General features: G+C 34.5%; 1 protein-coding gene across 1 annotated transcript; it reads left to right on the top strand.

Annotated features, from left to right (window-relative positions):
• Positions 1 to 8993: 8993 nt before the first annotated feature.
• On the top strand, positions 8994 to 9947 carry LOC128572492 (olfactory receptor 2A12-like). Its single transcript, XM_053572536.1, has one exon. It carries the CDS (start codon positions 8994 to 8996, stop codon positions 9945 to 9947), a length of 954 nt encoding a protein of 317 aa, XP_053428511.1.
• The last annotated feature ends 13911 nt before the right edge of the window (positions 9948 to 23858 follow it).

Here is a 23858-nt window from a genome sequence, read left to right as displayed (position 1 = left end):
TGATAGTATTTAAGGTATATTTTTAAAAATATTATACTTTTGACTTAAAATACGGTGTGCCTAATATGATTGTGACCTTCGGTTCTCTTGTAAGGTTAAATTTTTAATGGTATGTTCTTCTATCCTGACAAATTTTTAATTTTATTGTATTTTTTATTTCAGATTAATGTGAGCATACAAAAAATTAGCTTACAATGTTTGCATTTATTAGATAAAGTCCCTGTTGTAGTGGGGACCCATATCCAGAAAGCCATATACCCTTAGGTAGGGGCACATCAATCCCTGTCCTTCCTTCCCAACCCTCTCTCCTTCCTCCCCACTTCCCCAACTTGAATTCAAATTTCCCTCCTATGTAGGCATCTTTTAGATCATCTACTGGCTTCATATTAATATGAGTATGGTGGATACTTTCTTTTTCATTCTTGTGTTACTTCACTAGGAATAATGTGTTTTGAACTTTGTCCTGATAAATACAAAAAATGTGAAGTCTTCTTATGACTGAATAGTATTCCATGGTGTATGATACATATATATCATGGTTTATTAATTTCTTGACTGGTCTCTGAGCACTTAGGTTGTTTACACATCTTGGTAATTGTAAATTGGGCTACAATAAACAATCGTGTGTGAATTTCCTTATGATAAAATGTTGTTTCTTTTTCTTCTGGGTAGATGCCTAATAATGGGATTCTGGAATCAACTGGAAGTTTTATTTGAGTTCTTTGAGGATTTTTAATACTTCTTTCCAAAGAAGCTATTAGATTGCTGTGCCACCAATAGTGTAATAGTGTTCCTTCTCTCCACATTCACAACAGCATCTGCAACTTTGGGAGTTTGTGATGTAAGCTATTCTCACTGGGGTTAGTTCATATTTAAGGGTGGTTTTGATTTGCATTTCGCTGGTTAGAGATAATGAGCATTTTTTCACATGTTAATTGGCTATTCATCTGTCTTCATCAGAGAATGTTCTGTTCCTATCTCTTGCCCAGTGGTAGTGAAATTGTTAGCTCTTTTTTTGTTGTTGATTAACTTGGGCTTTCTGTAGATTCTAATTATCAGCCTTTTGTGAGATTCATAACATGCAAATATCTTTTCCCATTCTGAAGGTTGTATTTTCTCTTTAATTATTGTGTCTTTAGCTTTGCAGAAGCTTTTCGGCTTAATTAAATTCCATTTGTTAATTTTTGTTGTTGTTGCAGTTGCCACTTAAGTCTTCTTCATAAAAATTTTCCTCAAGCTGACATCCTTAAGTGTTTTCCCATACTTTCTTCTAGAATTTTTCTTTTCATATCTTAGATATAAATCTTTTATTCATCTTGAGTAGATTTTTGTAAGTAAATAAAGGTGCTTGTCCAGTTTCAGTGTGTTATATGTAGTTCATCTATTCTCCTAGCACTATTTATTGAATGGGAATTCTTTTCTTCAGAGTATGCTTTTGTTTGGTTTATCAAAGATCAGATGGTAATAGAAGGCTGGTTTTATCTCTAAGTTTTCTATTCTGTTCCATATGTCTATGTCATTATTTTTGTGCCAATACCATGATGTTTTGGTCTCTGTGGACTTTATTATCACCTGAAATCTAGTGGAATAATGGCCCCAGCTTTGTTTTCATTGTTAAGAATTTCCTAAACTATATGTTTGTGTTTTTTTTTTTTTTTCTGGTTCCATACAAAATGAAGCACTATATTTTTCAGTTCTTCAAAATATGATGTTGTTATTTTAATGGGGATTGCATGAAATCTCTAGACTGCCTTGGGTAGTATAGACATTTTAATGATCTTGATTCTTCCCAGCCATGAGCATGGTATATTCTTCCATTTATTAATGCTTTTTGCTATTTCTTTTATTAGAGTTTCATAATTCTCTTCGTAAAGATCCTTCACCTCCTTTGTTAGGTATATTTTAGGGCATTTTATTACTTTGAAAATACTGTACAGGAAATTGTAATCTTGATGTGTTTCTCAACATGGCGGCTATTGGTATATATAAAGGCTGCTGATTTGTAGATATTCATTTTGTGCCCTGAGATGTTACTGTATTCCTTGATAACTTCCAGGACTCTTGTAGTTGAATCTCTAGGATTTTCTAAGTATAAGTTTGTATTATTGGCAAAGATCAAGAGTTTGTCCTCCTTTGCACCCATAAGAATGCTCTTAGTATTCTTCACTTGCCTGATTGCATTAGCTAGAACTTGCAGGACTATGTTGAATAGTAGCAGCAATAGTGGACATACTTGTGTAGTTCCAGTTCTAAGTGGAAAAGCTTTCAGTTTTACTCCATTCGGTATGGTATTATTTGTGTGTTTGTCATAGATGGCTTCAATCAGCATAAGAAATGTGCCATCCATACCTGTTTTCTTAAGTGATTGGTTATAAAAGGATGCTGAATTTTGGCAAATTCTTTCTTTGCATCTATTGAGAAGATCATATAATTTTTGTTTTTTTCTGTTTATGTGATGAATTACATTTATTAATTTACATTTAACCAATCTTGTACCTCTGAAATAAAGCCTACTTGATAGTGATGTATAATTTTTTAATGTCTAGCTGTAAATTAATTTGGTAGGAATTTATTGAGTATTTTTGCATTGATATTTATTAGTTAAATTTCTCTGAACTTCTTTTTAGTTGGGTCCTTTCCTGGTTTTGTTATCAGGGTGATGTTCATAGAATGTATTGGAGAAGTTCCTTCCTTCTCAATGTTTTCGAATGGGTTCTTCAGTATAGGTAAACACTCTTCTTTGAAGGTTTGGTAGAATTTTAGTAAAGCTCTCACGTCCAGGGCTTTTTTTGTTGTTGTTGTTGGAAGCTTCTTGTTTTTTTAATTTCAGTGCTTGATATTGATTTGTTCAATAGACCTATTTCTTCCTGGTTAAATGTAGGGAGGTTGTGTGATTCAAGGTATTAGTCCATTTCCTCCACATTATCAAATGTATGGGTGTAGAGTTTTTGGTAGTAGTAAGAGATAATCTATTATATCTTTTTGGTATCTGTTATTATTTCCTCTTTTTCATTTCTGATTGAGGTTGTTAGAGATTTTACTTTTCTGTTTCTAATCAATCTGGCCAAAAGATGTATTTTCTTTATCTTTTCAAAGAACAATTTTTTTATTTCATTAATTTTATGAACGATTGTCTTGTTTACATTTTGGGTTATTTCTAATTAATTTTAGTTATTTCTTTACTTCCGCTAGGTTTGGGATTGGATTATTCATCCTTTTCCATTTCCTTGAGATGACTCATTAGGTTGTTTATGGGCTCTCTTTCTATTGTTCAAATGCAAGCATCTAATGTGATAAATTTATCCCTTAGGACTGCTTTTACACTATCCCTCAGGTTTTTGTAGTTTATGGCTTCATTGTCATTATGTTTGAGGAATCTGATAATTTTCTTCTGTTTCTTCTCTTTTACCAAAGTGTCATGTGCCATAAGGTTTTTTAGTTTTCATGCCTTTGTGTAGGGCTGTAATTTTCAGATGGAGTTGAGTTCTACCTTTATTTCCTTGAGGTCTGAAAAGACACAAGAGTACAATATTAATTCTTTTAATTTTGTTGAGTTTTGTTTTGTGTCCTAGGATATGATCAATTTTGGAGAATGATCTATGGATTGACAAAAACATTGCATATTCCTTAGCTTTGTTTTGTCATGGTATATTTTGAATATTTATATTGAGCCTACTGTTTTAGAGTCACATTTAAGTTTCTTCTTTCTTTGTTTAGTTCCTGGCACAGGTTTGGAGAGAGAGACACTTTTACACTGTTGATGGACAGCAAACTAATAGAACCTCTCTGGAAAGAAAATATGGAAAATCTTCCAAAATCTCAAATTAAACCTCCCATTTGATCCCACAATCCCACTACCAGGCATCTACCCAGAAGGGAAAAATCATTTTATCATAAAGACATTAGCATTAGACTATTTATCACAGTTCAATTTACAATCACCAAGATGTGAAAACAACCTAAATGCCCATCAATCAGGAATGGATTAATAAACTGTGGTATATGTAGACCATGGAGTATTGTTCAGCCATAAGAAAAGATAGTGACTTGACATATTTTGTATGAATCCAAATGGAGATGAAACACATTCTTCTTAGTAAATTATGCAAGAGCATACAAGTACAAGAATGCAAGAGCAAGTAGCCAATGTACTCAATTTTATTAGAAAGCCAGTAGACAATGCAACACATGGCCACATAGGAGAAAAACTTAATTCTATTCAAATTGGGGGGAGGGGGATTAAGAGTGAGAGGAAAGGGGATTGGTGTGCTCTCACTTAAAGGGCACAAGGTAGAGGGGTATGGCATACCTTGTGGGTGCAGGACACAACTACAGAAGAGATTCTACCTAAAAATAATTTCAAAAAATTGTGACCTGGTTGTTTGTTCCCTCACAATAACCAGAAATTAAAAAAAAAAAAAAAATGGAGTTACTGCCCTTATAATACACATAAAAGGCCAGAGAGCTAGTTCTCTCTCTTTCAGCCACATAAGGGTCCAATAAGTCACCTAGTCTATTGTATTCTTTTATAACAGTCTAAGATACCCTCAAAATATAGCCATTTTACCAATATAACTAAAGGTTTTCTATTCTATCTCATGCTTATTCCTGAGTATCAATTGATCTACAAGTTCTGCTGAGCATCCTGTGATATACAGGTGTTTTTGTCATGTATAAACATACAGCATGATTCTCCATTGGTTAACCAAAAGCCATTGCATTTTATAAGCCCCACTCATAGCAATGATTGCTCCAATTTCTCAATCTAATTTCTTCTTATTTACAAATTTCACCTTCAGAATTCCCACCTGTGAATACCAAATACCAACTATTGTTTTTAATGTAGGTTTCCTAAAGTTTGCCCAGAATTGTATCTATCTAATGTGTAGCATAGATGATGATGAATATGCTAATTAACTTGATTGTGATAATCATTAAACAATGTATATGAATATCAAATCATCACAGTTTATACTTTATTATCTGCAAGCTGTTTCAAGTAAATATTTTTAAAAATGCAAAATCAAAAATGAGCCACACTAAATATAACTTTTATTATAAATTTTAAGAAGGAAAAGAAAAATAACAATTCCTGCTATCATTTGAAATACAGCAAAAGTATAGAATTTACATTTTTAGAAATCCATATGAAGAAGGTAAAGTTTATGATGAAGTCTTTTAAATATTAGCTTTCTTTTATATACTTGCAATGAATATATTAATATTATAGAAAAATTAATGAAATTCAAAAGTCACATGCACATACTAACTGAGATTATAAAGTTACCTTTTTTTAATCTGAGTAGTGCCTAATTATTTTTTATCCTCTGTCTCTTGATCCCCTACACAGAACATCTATGTAAAGCTAACAAGATTCCCCAGGGATCAGACCTTGTATTTTGTTAATGTCTTGAAATACAGAGATGTGTTAACTGCAAGGACTTATTCTTATTTCAGCATCATCTTACCTCAGTCCCTTACCTGTTCTCCAGAGCAAACAGCAAATGTGTTTCAAGTGTCAGGCAAAAGCAAGGGAAACCAAGGCATCTCTACCTCAATGACAGCCCAAGGAGATCCCTTTCTCTATTGCAGGTTCTATAGAGACTGGTGAAATCATATATCAAAACAATTCAGACTAATGAAATATGGGTGAATTTGGTTAAAAAATAGATTGATGTCTTATTTTTATTCCTTCTCTGGAAGACTAAAGTTTTCATCATCTTTGGATAATGTCTTTTATTTGCATTCAGGAAAGACTTTAATCTCTTAAGGGTATTATCTTTCAATCTGGACAAGCCTTTCTGAGTTTTCTTCCTTTCTTAAAGGTGAGATCACTTATTACTATTTTATTGTTTCTGAGAAAATATGATATTGCTATTTCTAGAAATTTACCTGACTTTGTTTGTAAGTACCTGTGTCAAAAAAATATTTAACAGAAAAGGAAAGAATGATGAAGTAGTTAATATTTTGCTGTAGTCCTTCTTCCATGTTAAACTGATTAGTTTGAGTTTCTGAAAATCAAGAAAACTAATGGGTTAAAAGTATGAGTCAGAACCATACCCTCTTCATTGGAATCTTGGTCTCATACAACTGGTTGTGTATGCTTGGTAAGTGGTTATACTATATGTATAGTACAGTGGGGCTAAAAGTAGAACCCATCTCATATAGCTTTGTGTCAATTGAATGAATTAATCCATACAAGGTAATTTTAGAATCTGAAATATGCAAATTACAGTACTAATTACATAACAACATAGCTAATAGTTATTGTAATATGCCTGAAACTGTCATAATTCAAGGGAAATGTTGTGTTTTCCAGCATCTAACAATTCAGCTAAAGGAATGTGGGTTTAAAGTTATTCACTACTGTCTGATTACAGTCGACTGTAATTGTTGGGTTGGTTTCCCATCTCAAGACAGTTGTCCTCAAACATTTTAATATGTATTATACTTAAATCAAACATTATTCTACAAAAACATCTTACAGGCACTACATTTTGGTCATAAGCATTACATTTTTAATTATAAAATGTACAGGTAAGGCGTTGTTTTTGTGGAAAACATGAGCATTTTTAATGAGCTTAGAGCTATTAGATAACCATTATTTTGATCAAAACTACACACACAGCTAATGAGGGTGTCCAAAAGCCACAGAAGCACCAGCCATCCCTGAAAGGCCTGCATACTGAAAGGAGAGGCTCCTCTTGCCTTCCAGTTGCAATCATCTTCCTTTAGAAAGTAGGCCAGCTTCACCTGGACATCTTGCAGCCTTTCAAGGCTGGCAATTATGCCAATAGTGATTCCTCATTGCTGTCATTTCATGTAGAACCATATAAAAGTCCTCCACTTTTATTTATTTAAGTGGAACTACTTTCTTTGAAGAAATCTGATAGAACAGGTTATATTTAAAATATAGTAAAATATTTGATGGTACAATTTATGTATAAAAGCTATATTCAAAGTTTTGGTAGCAGCTTCCTAAAATAAATATAAATAAAAATATATATACTAGAGGTCTATATATTTATGATACAAAATATTAGTGCTAATAATGATTCTTTTTTTTTATGAGATTATACCAAAGGGAGAGATCCTTTGCTATGTTTTCAGCAAATAGATTCATTCTGGCAGCACTTAATGTACAAGTTACTCTTTGAGTAAATTAGCTTTTCAATTCATACCAAAAGAAAACTGTGTATACAAAGAAGCCTTCACAATAAAAAATCTTTTAAAAGATTTTTACAACTTTCGGGCGGCGCCTGTGGCTCAGCGGGTAGGGCGCCGGTCCCATATGCCGGAGGTTGCGGGTTCAAACCCAGCCCCGGCCAAATTAAAAAAAAAAAAAAAAAGATTTTTACAACTTTCAAAAAAATGACTTCTTAAGACTTCATTTAACTTATTCTGCTATCATTACCTCTCAGGCTATACTCTTTCCTTAATTAAAGTCACATGATTTAGAGGACCAAGAAGATATACACAGTATTTTGGGTGTGTGCTGGTATAAAATTTTGCCTTCAATGTACCCATCTCTGAGGGGAGAGGACAATGGGTGTGTTAAAGAAAAAAATCAATTTCCTAGACATTGTTAAAAGAAACTGGATAGCCCCATTATTTGAGGTTGCAAGCTTGTATTTCTGCCTGAGATATGGCTCTTTCAGGGTATCCATGAACAAAAACACTTGTGGTTCCTTAATATTTTTAAATTAAGAAAATATTATAAAAAATTAAAAAAGTAAATAAATGAAATAACTCACTAGTCACAATAAAAGAACTTAATATTTACCTTTTGGATTGGATCAGAAATAAGTTCAATTTTTTTTTCTAAAAGGTATGCCTTTTATTTTTTTCTTTGCAATCACATGAATAGCACAGATTATTTAAACAGGAAGGAAGGAAGGAAGGAAGGAAGGAAGGAAGGAAGGAAGGAAGGAAGGAAGGAAGGAAGGAAGGAAGGAAGGAAGGAAGGAAGGAAGGAAGGAAGGAAGGAAGGAAGGAAGGGAAAAGAAAGAGAGGAAGGAAGAAAAAAGAAGAAATTAAGGAAGGAAGGGAAGGAAGAAGACAGCAGCAAGGGAAGGAAGAGAGAAGGAAGGAAAAGAAAGAGAAGAGAAGGGAAGGGAAGGAAAGGACAAAGGGAGAAAGAAAATTTACTTCATAATTTCACCACCTAGAGATAATTGACAATAATAACATGTGGGTTTATTTTTTATATGCACAAAAACTGAATTATACTGCTCTGTAACTTGCTACGTTCATTTAATATTGTGAAGCATGTCATTAAATATTCCTCTATGATGTGATGGAAATGAGTCAAAATTAACATGTATTTTCATTTTCCTCTAAATTGCAAAGCATACACAACACATCCTTGGAAGTAAGCGGATGTGTACATTCAAAGGAGCTTCTCCTTTCTGCAATGCAAACAGGGAAATGGCAAGCATGTGGGGAAGCAGGCCAGAGTATCTTAAACCTGCATTCATCTCTGCCACTTATTCATCTTGAGGATTTGACAAACTCACTGCAATCCTCTGGCTTCACATAAGACATCTTCAAATGACTAGTTTATATTTTACTACAATAATAATCTTAGAAAATTCTTGGCACATAGGCAAAAATGCTGTTCAAACTAAAACCAATGTTTCCTCTTGAAAACTTTAACTGATTATGTTAGCAAAGACTGTGTAAGAGCAATATAAAATTACTTATACTTCATTTGTATGTGTTTGCTTTTCTGTGTGCATGTAAGTTTGTGTTTTTGTATTTATGGTGACTTTTAGAGTTTGCATAGGAACTTTTCTATTATAATATGTGAACACTTTTTCCAAACGTCACTATGAGTGTAAAAGAAGTTTATAAGAGAGCTAATTCGGTATTGTCCAGAAGATCATTTGATGATGTTAAAGACTTCGTGTGTCTTTGTTACTTCATCATGATTCTGTGTCCTTAACATATATTTCTTCTTCTGTCCACATCAGCAGTTTTTGCAGATCACCAAGATGGTTCAGGAAAATTACAGCACAATCACTGAGTTTGTCCTTCTTGGATTTTCCAAACACCCGCAGGCTGAAGCCCCTCTCTTCTTTCTCTTCTGTCTGGTTTACCTGGCCAATCTATTTGGAAACACAGCAGTTATCATTTTGGTAGTAACTGATTCCTGTCTCCAGACACCCATGTATTTTTTCCTCTGTCACTTGGCCTTTCTGAATATATTTTACACCACAGCTGTGGTCCCCAAGATGCTCTTCAACCTCCTTGCCTCCAAGAAAGTCATCTCTTGCAAATTTTGCCTTGCCCAGACCTACATCTCCCTGTTCATGGGAGCAGCTGAGTGTATTATTCTGGCAGTCATGGCTCTGGACCATTACGTGGCCATTTGTTACCCTCTGCGGTACCTGCTCATCATGAACTGGGCTGTGTGTGTTCAGCTGGCTGTGGGGGCCTGGGGCATCAGCTTCTTTGCCTCTGTGGTGCCCCTTTATGTCACCATACCTCCCTTCTGTGGCCCTTACATTATTGATCACATTTTTTGTGAAGTACCTGTTCTTCTTCACATGGTCTGTGGTGATACATCCCTGCAGGAGGTCATGATGGTGATAGGAGCATCAGGTACTCTCTTATTACCTTTTCTCCTCATTATCCTCTCTTATCTGCACATACTGATTGCTGTGATGAGGATGAACTCAGCTGAGGGTAGGAAAAAAGCTTTCTCTACCTGCAGCTCTCACCTGATTGTGGTGACTATTTATTATGGGACAGGGATGTTTATGTACATGAGGCCCAAATCCCTATATTCAGCTGAGGGTGATAAATTGATTTCCTTGTTCTATGCAGTCATCAATCCTGCTCTAAATCCTCTCATTTATAGCCTGAGAAACAAGGAGGTGAAAAGAGCCTGGAGGAGAGTCTTAGAGAGATGGACACTGTCCCAAAGACAGAAGATACTATCTTGAGTGGTTAGAATTTGCTTATCCAAATGTACTCTTTAAAGCTAATGAAATATCTATGTCATATGTTTTATTTAATTAGCCACATATACATGTAACTCCATGTCAAAATTATTACAAATATATTTGGTCATTTTTCTCTGACTGCACTTTACTGTAAGCCCCTTTTTCATGACTGTTACTGGATTATACCCAAGCATTGAATATTTCTGCAGCCACTCATGTCTGTAATCCTAGCACTCTGGGAGCCTGAGGTAGGTGGATTGCTTGAGCTCAGGACTTCAAGATGAGCCTAAGCAAGAGTGAGACCCCCATCTCTACTAAGAATGAAAAATGGAAACAAGAGGATCTTTTGAGCCCAAGACTTTGAGGTTACTGTGAACTATGACAACATAGCACTCTACTAAGGGTGACAAAGTGAGATTCTGTTTCAAAAAAAAATTACAAAATAAAATAAAAATTTAAAAAATAAAATAATAAAATGGTAATAATGGTAATTTTTTAAAAAGAAAATTAATCCTAACAATAAGCATATTTCATTTAATGAGGAACTGAACTAAAATTTCAAGGCAAGTTTTCTGACTTTATAATTTCACATGACTGACATTTTATTATTCATTTCCCCTATAATAATTAAATCTCTCATTTTTTTGTTTATTGATCAGATGTAATCTCATCCTCTGTATGTCTATTTAAAATACCTGTCGTCTAATGACATAATTTATGTCTAAATGACATAGATTCTTGCTATAACTTTGTAAACAGAATCAAATCTAATAAATCATTATGTTTAAGAGAAAAAGGCTTTGTGATCTCAATTTTTGGATGTTTTATAGATATTATGAAACATGATTCAACTCTCCAACTGGAAGCTGATATATCCTGATACTTTTGTCAAATACAATGTTTTTAAAATGTTACTACACTCCCTCAAGTCTGTACATTTGATCAATTAATGCTTTCCTCAGGCAAGTAATAATATATGTATTGCAAGCCTCAACTCAGTTGTCACCTTCTTCATGAAATATTTCCCTGAAAACTAACCCTTTTTATGTTTCTGTGAATTATCCCTTCTGTGATGCAGAAAGATAAACTTTAGCTTATTTCTTTACAAGAGTTATTTTGTTAAAATTAAACATTTTGACAACCATGAAATCTATTTGGACCATAATATTAATTTGGACATCGACTCCCCCAGAGACCTAAAAATTAACACTGGAGAAGTGTGTGCACTGACTTCTAACTGCAGTGCTGGGAAATAAAGCCTAGCAAAGTGTAGGGCTATAAGGAAAGCCATCTTTTGAAAGATTATTTAAGTGTAGTCATAAAGAAGGAGGAATACCACCTGGTATACATATCAAAAGATAAAGTTCAAATGGAGATGCAGGCTGAGCATGTGGCTCAAATCTATAATCTCAGCACTCTGAGAGACCAAAGTGGGAGGATTGCTTGAGGTCAGGAGTTCAAGGCCAGCCTATGCAACAGGGTGAGATACCATCTTTTTAAATATGACAAATTAGCTAGGCATGGTGGCATGTTCCTATAGTCCTAGCTACTGGGGAGGTTGAGGCAGGAAAGATCACTTGAGCCTAGAAGTTTTAAGTTGCAGTAAGCTGTCACCACTACAGTCTAACCCAGGCAACAGAACAAGACTCTGTCTCAAAAACAAAATGAAACAAGCAAAAAACAAGTGGAGATTCAAAGTGAGAAAAAATAGCACCAAGCACTCAGTGAAAATAGTTCAATGTGCCTTCTGAACTCCACACTGTCCTCAAGTCTTGTCTGCATTTTTCTTTTCACTCTTAACAATTGGAACAGATCTGTATATTTTTCTTCTGTTTTCTATTAATGACAAATTCCTTGTGCACTCTTTGTTTTTTTCAAAATTAGACAATTTTCTAATTTAATAATATGTAATATTTTTTCTTCTCTTATTTTTAATAACATTTCTCATCATTTTACATGCTTATCTTTTTTTTTACTTAACCAAAATTAAACTGCACATCTCTTTGTTTATTTGCTTCAAAGAGATGAAGTCTTGCTTTATTTCCCAGAGTGGAGTGTGCAGTGGCAGGATCACAGCTCACTGCAACCTCAAACTCCTACACTCAAGTGATCCTCCAACCTCAGATCCTTGAGTAGCTAAAAATATAGGTGGATGCCATCATGCCTGGCTAATTTATTGTTCTCTTATTTTTCATAGGGACTCACTATGTTGGTTTGGCTGATCTCAAACTTCTAGCCTCAAGAAATCCTTTATTTTTTATATGGAGAGTGTGGTGATGTTTGATAAATAACACAGTTTAGGGTTAGACCATGAGGTACTACATTATGAAATTCATTTAAGCCTCATTTTTTCATATGTAATTTTTTTGAAAAAGAAAACATTTAACATAAAGTTATTAATAGGATTGCAAGTTAGGCTTTGAGAAATTTTGTAATAGATATTAGAAAATCAAAGTTCAATCTCCATAATGCTAAATTTTCAAAGCATTGTTCTTGTATCATAAACCAAAATGCTGTATATAAACATTTTTTCATCAACTATAGTATCACTATCAATTTTTCTTACTCAAAGACTTTGAAACATCCCTATCTTTATGTGGTTGTGGTGAGTTTGGTGTGATTTGCAATGCACTGCTTATCTGGTAGTTTCTAGTTATTGACGTTATTTCTTTCTAGTGCAGAATCTGATTCCATGGGACACTGGCAAGTAGCCAACCAGCTGAAAACTGGGAATAAAATAAACTGTTCTATGGGCCATCTCTTTTATTTTGGAGAAAGCTCCTGGGAAAGTATTACTAGAACTCTAACTTTTAACAAGCAAAATCTCCTCTGGGAGCAAATGCTGAAGTCTGAGTAGTGTGCAAAAGTTACTCCTTATGAGGCTCATTATATTAAGGATCAAAAATGATGCCTATGCATTTAAAAGAACAGCAGGAGTAACTTTCCATAAAAACAATCCTGGAGCTTTTTGATCTCTTCAACACCATATCCGCTCACCCTCACATGTGTATATAATATATGCACATTGTTTGCTGCCCAAATACATTTTTCAACATCTCTACCCTGTTCTTTTTTTTTTTTTTTTTTTTTTTTTCAGTTTTTGGCTGGGGTTGGGTTTGAACCCACCACCTCCAGTATATGGGGCTGGCACCCTACTCCTTTGAGCCACAGGTGCTGCCCAGTCTCTACCCTATATTTATACTGTTTTCCTCCTATAGAATTTCTTCTTTCCCACTTTCTTCACAAATTAAAGTAATCACATTTTTTTGTCATGCTCCTAAATTGCCATGATGTCTTATATCCAAATATTGTTCTCCCTGACAATTATTAGTGTTCCCTCCTGCATCTGGTGTTTCAGAGTTCTTTGTCAAAGTCTTTCATGGCTTACATTTTTTTAGTCCTTATGATGGTAAATATATTGAGCAATCTGAACAGTAAGATTCATCTCTATGCCATCATCATTAGTGACTGAAAAAAATGAATGGATTTTAAAATATAATTAGGTACCTGGAATATGTGTTTATAATGTAAAATCAGAGGATAAAAGTGGATATAATGATCAATGCTAAAATTGACATACATTCATATAGAAATACTAATTTTAACTACCACAAAAATAAAAGGGTTTTTATTTTCAATTTATGGGTAAAACTTTCTTCAAGGTTGTATTTCGTGCATCTTTGTTATTTTTTCAAATTAATTGTTTTAAGGTACTCATTACTTTCAGAGTGAAGTTAGTGTGAGAATTGTGTGCAAACTGATCCTTGTTATTATCACAGTGATTACTCAACATTGGGGTGGACACTGCACATAGCACCACATAATTTTAGGTTTGGCCCATTCCCTTAAATACAGTACATTTTATTTGAATAGGTAAAAGTAGCACACATGGAAATGAACCCACTTGACAGCACAAAGTAATGAGAAATAACAACAACATCACTGAGTTCTGATACTGGAAACAGAGAATCAGAATGGGTTGGTTGCAGTAAGGTAGCCAGGGAACTCCCTTTTAAGATGCTTTGGAGAAGAGGAAAACGTAATGAGTCAAGAAGAAAAGTGTCTTTCAGTGGAAATGGAATCTGAGAAAATTTTCATTCATCTATGAATATGACTTCTAAAATTAGAAGAATTTTAGTTTTTACAAGGTGAATGAATGGGTTTGGGTAGAGAGACAGGAGCCAGTGCGACTTTCTTCTGCTTTTTATTTTCTTTTTTAATACCTTCCTTTTGGAAGCAATAAAAAAAAAAATCTCTCAGAGTACTTTTTCTTGTTATTTCTCTGCTATTCACGCACAGCGTGTGTTTCCCTTCTCAAATATTCCTCACTGGGAGCCAACTGTAACTTCATAATATCTACTTATAATACTAGTTTGAGGATAGACTTCATTGGATCACTTTGCCCTTAATGATTTTCTGGCCCTAAATTCTGAAGTTTTTATCGATGAGATCTTCACCAATACAGAGTGTGAAAATTTCATTCATAATACTCTTCATTAGAAAGTATAGTGCTGGCTTGGCACCCGTAGCTCAGTGAGTAGGGAGCCAGCCATATACACCAAAGGTGGCAGGTTAGAGCTAGGCCTGGGCCTGCTAAACAACAATGACTACTGCAACCAAAAAAAAAGAAAAAATGGCCTGGTGTTGTGGCAGGCGCCTGTGGTCCCAGCTACTCAAGAGGCTGAGGCAAGAGAATCGCTTGAGCCCAAGAGTTTGAGTTTGCTGTGAGTTGTGACAGCATGGCACGCTACCGAGAGCAACATAGTGAGACTCTGTCTCAAAAAAAAAAAAAAAAAAGAAAAGAAAATATGATGCTTAGAAGTTTTGGAATTCTCAAGAATGTATCAAAACTAAGCTTCACATTCTCTTATTACTTGTTTAAATATTCACTGATTCATACTTTCAAACACCAAATATTTTCAACTACCTACTGTATACTAATATGTTAGGTGCTAAAATACATACCATGAATAAGGCATTTATTATTAATAACACCACTGATAAATATTTGAGAGACATAAAATCAAGTGGAATATAAAATATAATCTATTTGAAATGTTAAAAAATGTGTGTGTGTGCACTGCTAGTGTAATAGAGAGGAGATAAAAGAAAACAGTTGTTCAGTCAGAGGGAAAACAAAACCAGTGAAAATCAATATTTTGACCTGGAAAATTAAAATTTAATTTTACTTATGGGTACAGGGAAGCAAAAGGATATCAGCAAGAGAAGGAGTTATATACATAAATGTAACAGTATTGAAAAACAACATTATTTTTAGGTCACAGAAGATAATACCAACCAGAACAAAAATGGATGATTAGACATAATTGAGAATGAAAGTTGAAAGACGTGTAGAAATAAAATTATATTAAATCTTAGGCATTGCCTGTGGCTCAAGGAGTAGGGCACCAGTCCCATATACCGGAGGTGGTGGGTTCAAACCCGGCCCTGGCCAAAAACTGCAGCAACAAAAAAAATTATATTAAATCTTCTACATGCCCATATACAGGGTTAAAAAAGAATATAAAATGAAACCGAAAGAACAACTAAGAAAAGTCTTTCTCTATGGAAAAACACAGAACAGAACTGTACCCTTTCTGGGCAGATGAATGTATAATGCTCATGTCCTTCCCACCCTAATTTGTTTTGTGTGTCTGATGTATTTCAGGCAAAAAAACAGTAGTCTTACAAATTCATGGTGTGTTATAAGTTCATTAAATGTGCTTAAAATCGGAGATCTTAAAAATTTAGATTTCTTTATCAAATGCATCACATGAAACAGCTTGATTACTTAGAATACATGTCATTATACTTTCATAATTTTTGACATATGAACTGAATACTTTCTGGACAACTTTCATATGTGATCAACAAAAATATTTTATTTTAAAGTTAATCAAAATAGGAATTGCTGTAACTTTCTGATGACTACCTCCAAAAGAAGTGGCTGAGAATCCTTTTCATATTTAATTTTGCAGATCCATATCCCATTCCTTTATAAAAAAATATTTTTTAAAAATTTCTAGAAGAGATATATAACTAGAAAAGGCTAGACATAGTATAATTGAAATGACTGAATGATTGCTCAATTATTTCATAAAATAAAAGACAAACTATGTCTGTCTAAAAGAAAAAATATAATTTCAAGGCCATTTCTGTTTCTCGTTTCGAAGATATAACTGGGGGGCGGCGCCTGTAGCTCAGTGAGTAGGGCACCAGCCCCATATACCAAGAGTGGCAGTTTCGAACCCAGCCCTGGCCAAACTGGAACAAAAAAGTAACTGGGCGCTGTGGCGGGTGCCTGTAGTCCCAGCTGTTCAAGTGGCAAGAAAATCGCCTAAGCCCAAGAGCTGGAGGTTGCTGTGAGCTGTGATGCCATAGCACTCTACCAAGGGTGACAAAGTGGGAGACTCTGTCTCTAGAAAGAAAGAGAGAGAGACACAGAGAGAGAGAGAGAAAAAAAGCAAGACAGACATAGACTGGGAAAGGTAAGAAAGCTCATTAATGCTAATGATCACTCAGGTTGTTTAGCCAATTAATTACTGAAGTAATTCAGAAGAATTTTAGTGCCTTGACAAATTCACTCCAGCTCATATTCAAAACAAAATTACTGAAACTAAATTCCAGACATACTATTTAAAGAAAGGCCTGTATTTTATTTGAATAATTATGCCCAGTGATCTGTATCTTTCTCTTATTTGTTTACATTTTTGATTTGGGCTAATTCTGGGATAGATAGATCATTGAGGCATTAAATAATATCTGCAAAAAGCAATGTCAAGGGTATATGTTTGAGATTTATTTGGTTTTATCCTGTATTTAAATTATCTGAGTTGAAAAGACAAAGGGACTCTGGCAGGTTAGTGCAGTGAAGCAGGGCCAGGATTTGTGAGTCCAGTGAGCACCCCGCCCCCAGCATGACCCTGGAGGGCCACTGTATTCTTAAATGGAGAGTGAAACATGCCCTTGTTCTTTACCTTAACCTTAAAATCTAACAATATGCTTACTGCATAATTATGTTCAATAGTATTTTTGAATGATCTAATTTTGAAAATAAATGAAATATTTCAAAAACAGAAATACATGGTGAGATTTTTTATACAACCATATTAATATGAAATATTTTGTATGTTGCATGGATCCCTAGCAGTAAATTTTATTACCGCTTTCATTTTTAGATCTTTATTTTTAATTGCCTGATAATATTTAGAAGATAGCATATTTCTATATTCATGGCTTCTAGTTTCACACATTTCTCTAGTTCCATCTCCTATAATGAGTTCCCTCACTTCTTTCAATCATTCTATAATAAAAATTTTTCATAAAAGCAGATTTCAAAATTCAAGAGAAATGTGGAGATTGTAACAAAAATAAGTGTATATTATCACAAGAATCATAAGAGGCTCTAATGATGAAAATAACTATAAATTTAATTGTTTATTTAATAAATTTACTTAAGAGGAAATGTGTGGCTTTCAGTGGATGAGTCTACTGGTAGTAAACTAGTTTTCAAATGCGTCATTTTTTGTAGACATCTCAATATTGCTTCCTCTCTACTTGCTGAAGGACTGGGATACATTTATAACACATTTTAAATGGATGTTATTTTAAATTGCTTAACTCACACTTAAAATCCAAGCCATTACCTAATGAGGTAGATTACATTATAATTATATGCCTTTTGGAATTGAAATTGCAATTTCTTTAGTATATTAGTGAATAAAGTATAAAAATGTTGTACATTAATATACTTCCTTTACATTTATTTCAATTGAACTTTTTGGAGGGAATTTCATCTACATAAAGAAAGTAATTTTTGATAATTGGGCAAGACTATTGGGAGATAGAAATTTCTTTTTTTTTCTTTTTTGATAGTAACTTTCTTTTTTTTTTTAAGGAAAGAAATACATACTTTTATTTGAAATTATACCTAAAATTGTATTTTCATTTTTGAAAACAAAACATTGTATGACATATGAATACATATATGTTTACTAATTACAAATTTACCAAATTACAAATTATGTTTGTCAACTAAAAATGTTCTTGTGGACAATTTTATTACTTTTATATGATATACATAACATTTGCTCTTTATATATATATATTTTATTAAATCATAACTGTATACATTGATATGATCATGGGGCATCATACATTCGCTTCATAGACCATTTGAGAGACTCAGGCTATCTTTTAGTTGTTTCTATGCCCATCTTAGCAAATTTCACTCACCTATCAGGTGAAATATTAATGAAATTAAGTTTTTCAGCATTATAATTTTACTTGTTATTGCCTACCAAAGGATCATGTTTTGTCATCAGAAGTGAAAGGAAACTGCACTAGACAGCTTCTAATATGCTTAACAAAAAGGCTCAAGAATCCTATACTCATTATGATTAAAGGAAGAAAATGGCAAATGCATCTTTTAAACATTACGGAATTTTAAAGTATATTTAATGTTTGCAAGAATTGGTGGGAAGTTGAGTGTGGTTAATACTTCTGATGATTAGAAAGTCAGAGGCTAGGTAAAGTGGTTTCTTAGCCACACATTCCTCAGGAAGTTGTAGTGTACAAAGATGTGGACTAAGTCTAACACATCACAGTCTAATCTCAGAAGTTACTGCAATAGGAATATTTAGATTTCAGCCCAATTTAGGAATAAAAGTAGCATGCAGCCTAGTGCTTCTCTCAGCTGAGGGAAATGGCATGTAGGCATGCACTATTTCAGAAAGTTAGGGAAGCCATCAGTATACTTGAGAGACAAGTAAGATATACAACATCCAGATGTCAGTGTGTACCTATTTTGGATTTTTTAAAGTATTTCCAAACATATAACGTAATACTGAATTGTTACTAATAAGCATTATAATGGTCTCTGTGTGTTTGTTTTAAAATCCTGATTGTTTTTAGTTTTTTTAGATATGTTAAATACATCACATTACACTTATAATTAGGTTAATCATTTTTAAAATTTGTATCACATGCTCATGATTCCAACTTGTGTTAGAAAAGATGCCATGTTTTAACATGTTGTAGCAAAGATGCATTTCATATTTATAATTATGTACTTAAGAATAATTGCCAAATATCTGGTAGTTCAAGGGGATAAAAATAACAGTTCATAATTATAATTTTTTAAAATCTACCATATGTTATAAAAATATATTAGTGCACATTTGATGACAAATATGACACATTTTTCTTGATTATTTAATAAGTTCATTTATTTAAATTAAATTGATATAGGTTTTGATAGACAATTGCCCTAATTTAACCTTTTTTGTGTCTCATCTATTTATATTTTTTTCTTCACTATTCATTTAGGTCTTTTATTTCTCATTTGGTGAAGTCTTTATACTCAAGTTTAAGTTATTTAATTGCTTTAAGAATTTACTCCAAGCTCTTTTTTTTTTTGCAGTTTTTGGCAAGGGGCTGGGTTTGAACCCACCATCTCCAGCATATGGTGCCAGCACCCTACTCCTTTGAGCCACAGGTGCCGCCCACTCTGTTTTTTTTTTTTAAATCATAGCTGTGCAATTATGGGGTACAAAGTGCTGGTTTTATATACAATTTGAAGTACTTTCATGAAACTGGTTAGCATAGCCTTCACCGCATTTTCTTAGTTATTATGTTAAGACATTTATATCCTACACTTAGGAGATTTAACATGTACCCTTGTAAAATGTACCACAGGTATGGTCCCACCGATTTTCCTCCATCCACCCATCCTCCCCCCACATTTCCCCTTCATTTTGGGCTGTAGTTGGGTTATAGCATTCATATGGAAGTGTGGGTATTTATAAATTGGTTTCATAGTAGGGCTGAGTACTTTGGGTACTTTTTCATAGAAGAAAGTGCAGGGAAAATACTTGAGGAAATTGGCCTGGAAGAATACATTATGAGGCGGACTCCCTCCCCAGGCAATTGAAGCAACACCAAAAATACATTACTGAAATCTGATCAAACTAAAAAGCTTCTTCACAGCCAAGAACATAGTATGTAGAGAAAGCAGACAGCCCTCAGAATGGGAGATGATATTTGCAGGTTCTGTCTCTGACAAAGAATTAATAACCAGAATCCACAGAGAACTCAAACATATTAGCAAGAAAAGAACAAGTTATCCCATTTCAGTGTAGGCAAGGGACTTGAAGAGAAACTTTCAAGTTCTTGTTAAATTTTTTTTTCTGCATGTTATTTTTTGAGGAGTAAACACTAATAAATAAATTTGAAAAGAATCTCTATGTAATATGATATGATCATTCAAAACTATTGCCAATATTCTTAATTTTAGATCACTGCTGACTCCTCATCAGTGAGTGGAGGACTTGAATCCTTGAAAATCTCTGTAACTGTTCTCTTTGTAGACCAGGGAGTCAGCAAGAGACTTCTGGACCCCAAGAGGAGGACAAAAACAGTGGAAAACTGGCAAGTGGTCACATGTGTTCAATCAGTCTAAACCTGCCGGCAACTGTCAGTACAGTAGCAGCAAGACTGCAAACCGGAAAGGCCTTACCTGTGAACTGTTTTGGTGTCTTTGGTCTTGGCACTCAGTTGAACTGCCTTGGGGAGAGTTTGAGCAGGAGTGCGGAGAACTTTGGCCATCGTCTAGGGCCCCAGTCTGAGCCGCTGAGCCAGATGGAGCTAATAGTGTTTGGTTGTGGGCCATTGGGAGAGAATTGCCCCGGCAAGCTCCACCCTCAGGGTCGCAGAGCAAGAATCAGGCAGGAGCTGGTAACCTAGTGACTGAATAGCCTAAAGGTGGGGACTGAGACGCCTTACAGCCCTAACCCTCAGGGGCAGAGTGAGACCTGTTTTGGCACACTGGGTAAGTGGATAGCCACTTTAGCAGATTCCAGCTAGAAGCACTTTCCTGGGAAAGCTTTTGCTCAGCAAGTTTACAAGATTAAAGTTCCTTTTAAGAGGGCTGAAAAGAGATTTAGGGTGTCTACCAGGTGGGGTATGCGAAATCAGCAGAGGCCTCCAGTCGTATCAGCACTGTGATTAACATCTCATACCCCAGAAGACCATGTGTTGCCCAGACAATATTCAACAACATATATATACTGCTTTGTTTTTGGTTGTGTTTTTTTTTGTTGTTGTTTGGTTGGTTGGTTGTTTTTTTTTATTGTTTATTTTGATATTGTTGATGTTATTTTGTTTTTTAAGTTAAAATTTTTTCCATACACATTTTTTTCTTATCAGTTTTTCTAGTTTAATTACAATTTCCCATGGCTGCACTTTTCAATAACTAGAACTTCATTTTTGCTAGTGTTTCTACCCCTATTATTTGTTTTTTCACCCAATTTTATCCCGTAAAGTTTTCTTTGCTTGTGTGGTTTGATTTATAGCATTTTTGTCTTTCCTCTCTACTTGGTGGAGGTGGTGTACTGTGTCTGATCAGGTTAGCAAAGAGCTGCTGACCTCAAGGGAACCACCCAACCGGGCACCCCCAGAAGGTGGGTTTTTTTTTAAGGTTGTGTCAAAGTACCTTACTGTACACCTATATTGCTCTGTCTCCCTCTTTCTGTGCCTCTCTTCTTTTTGTCAATATTACTTTTATCCACCCCCTCTCCTTTCTCTATTTTCTTTTCGCTCATTCCTTCTTTCTTTCATCCCTTCTTGCTCTTCAACCTTCTCATAATTCTGGTCCTGTACCAAAAGGTCTCATTGAAAACTTAGTCCACAGGCACAGAACTTAAAGAGCAAGAGGAAGTGAAAGGAAAATTGGGGCAAGGAAACAGATAAAAGAAATCACTCATGAGGAAGAATCAGCAGAAAACTCCAGGCAACATGAAGAACCAGTCCAGAACAACCCTGCCAGGGGACCATAAGGAAGCTACTGAAGAGGATTCCACCTATAAAGAAATGTTAGGAATGACAGAAAGGGAATTTAGAATACACATGATGAAAACAATGAAAGAAATGATGGAAACAATGAAGGAAACTGTTAATACAGTGGAAAATAACCAAAAGGAATTCCAAAAACAGAATCAAATAAGAGATGAACGATATGAAGATTATAGAAAGGATATAGGAGAGCTGAAGGAACTGAAACAGTCAATTAGGGAACTTAAAGTTGCAATGGAAAGTATCAGCAACAGGTTAGACCATGAAGAAGAAAGAATTTCAGAGGTAGAAGACAAAGTTCTTCAGATAACTCAGATAGTAAAAGAGGCAGAAAAGAAGAGAGAGAAAGTAGAACATTCACTGTCAGAATTATGGGACTTTATGAAGTGTTCCAAAATACAAGTTATAGGAATCCCAGAAGGGGAAGAAGAATGCCCCAGAGGAATGGAAGCCATACTAGAGAATATTATAAAAGAAAACTCCCCAAATATCACCAAAGATTCTGACACACTACTTTCAGAGGGATATCGGACCCCAGGTTGCCCCAAATCTAACCAAGCTTCTCCAAGACACATTGTGATGAACCTGTCCAAAGTCAAGAAAAGATAAAAGATTCTATAAGTTGCCAGGAGTAAGCGCCAGTTGATCTACAGGGGCAAATCCATCAGAGTGACTGCAGACTTCTCTAATGAAACTTTCCAAGCAAGAAGACAATGGTCATCTACCTTTAATCTACTTAAACAGAACGATTTCCAGCCCAGAATTCTGTACTCTGCTAAGCTAAGCTTAAAAATTGCTGGAGAAATCAAATCATTTACGGGTATACAAACATTGAGGAAATTTGCCACAACAAGACCAGCTCTACAGGAAATACTTCAACCTGTTCTACACACTGACCACCACAATGGATCAGCAGCAAAGCAAGAACTCAGAAATTAAAAGACAGAACCTAACCTCCACACTGATGCAAAAGATAAAACTAAGCAATGGACTCTCACAAAATAAGACAAATAGAATACTACCACACTTATCAATTATCTCAATAAGTGTTAATGGCTAGAATTCCCCACTGAAGAGACATAGATTGGTTGACTGGATTAAAAAAATACAAGCCATCCATTTGCCGTCTTCAGAAAACACACCTGGCTTCAAAAGAGAAATTAAAACTCTGAGTGAAGGGTTGGAAAACAATTTTTCTGGCAAATGGAATTCAGAAGAAAAGAGGAGTTGAAATTGTATTTTCAGATACATGTGGATTTAAAGCAACTAAATTCAAAAAAACAAATATGGTCACTTTATATTGGTCAAGAGAAAAATACAAGAAGGAGTTGTTTCAATTCTAAATATTTATGCACCCAATTCAAATGCTCCCAGATTCTTGAAACAGACCTTACTCAGTCGAAGCAATATGATATCCAATGAGATCATCATAAAAGGGGAATTTAACACTCCTCTTACAGAGCTGGACAGATCCTCTAAATAGAAATTAAACAAAGATATAAGAAATTTAAATGAGACCCTAGAACAATTGTGCTTGATAGATGCATACAGAACATTCCATCCCAAAGATAAAGTATATACATTCTTCTCATCACCCCATGGAACATTCTCCAAAATGATCATATCCTGGGACACAAAATAAATATCAACAGAATCAAAACAACTGAAATTTTACCTTGTATCTTCTCAGATCGTAAGGCACTAAAGGTGGAACTCAACTCCAACAAAATGCTCGACCCCACACAAAGGCATGGAAATTAAACAACCTTCTATTGAATAACAGATGGGTGCAGGAAGAAATAAAACAGGAAATCATTAACTTCCTTGAGCATAACAACAATGAAGACACAAGCTACCAAAACATGTGGGATACTTCAAAAGCAGTTTTGAGAGGAAAATTTATCACTTCAGATGCCTACATTCGAAAAACAGAAAGAGAGCACATCAAGAAACTCAGAAGCCATCTTATGGAATTGGAAAAAGAAGAACAATCTAAGCCTAAACTCAATAGAAGAAAAGAAATATCCAAAATCAAATCAGAGATCAATGAAATTGAAAACA

This window comes from Nycticebus coucang, chromosome 20, assembly GCF_027406575.1.
Source record: "Nycticebus coucang isolate mNycCou1 chromosome 20, mNycCou1.pri, whole genome shotgun sequence".
Classification (NCBI taxonomy): Eukaryota; Metazoa; Chordata; class Mammalia; order Primates; family Lorisidae; genus Nycticebus; species Nycticebus coucang.
The sequence above is the reverse complement of the archived record's forward strand: the minus strand, read 5'-3'. Positions and strand labels throughout refer to the sequence as shown.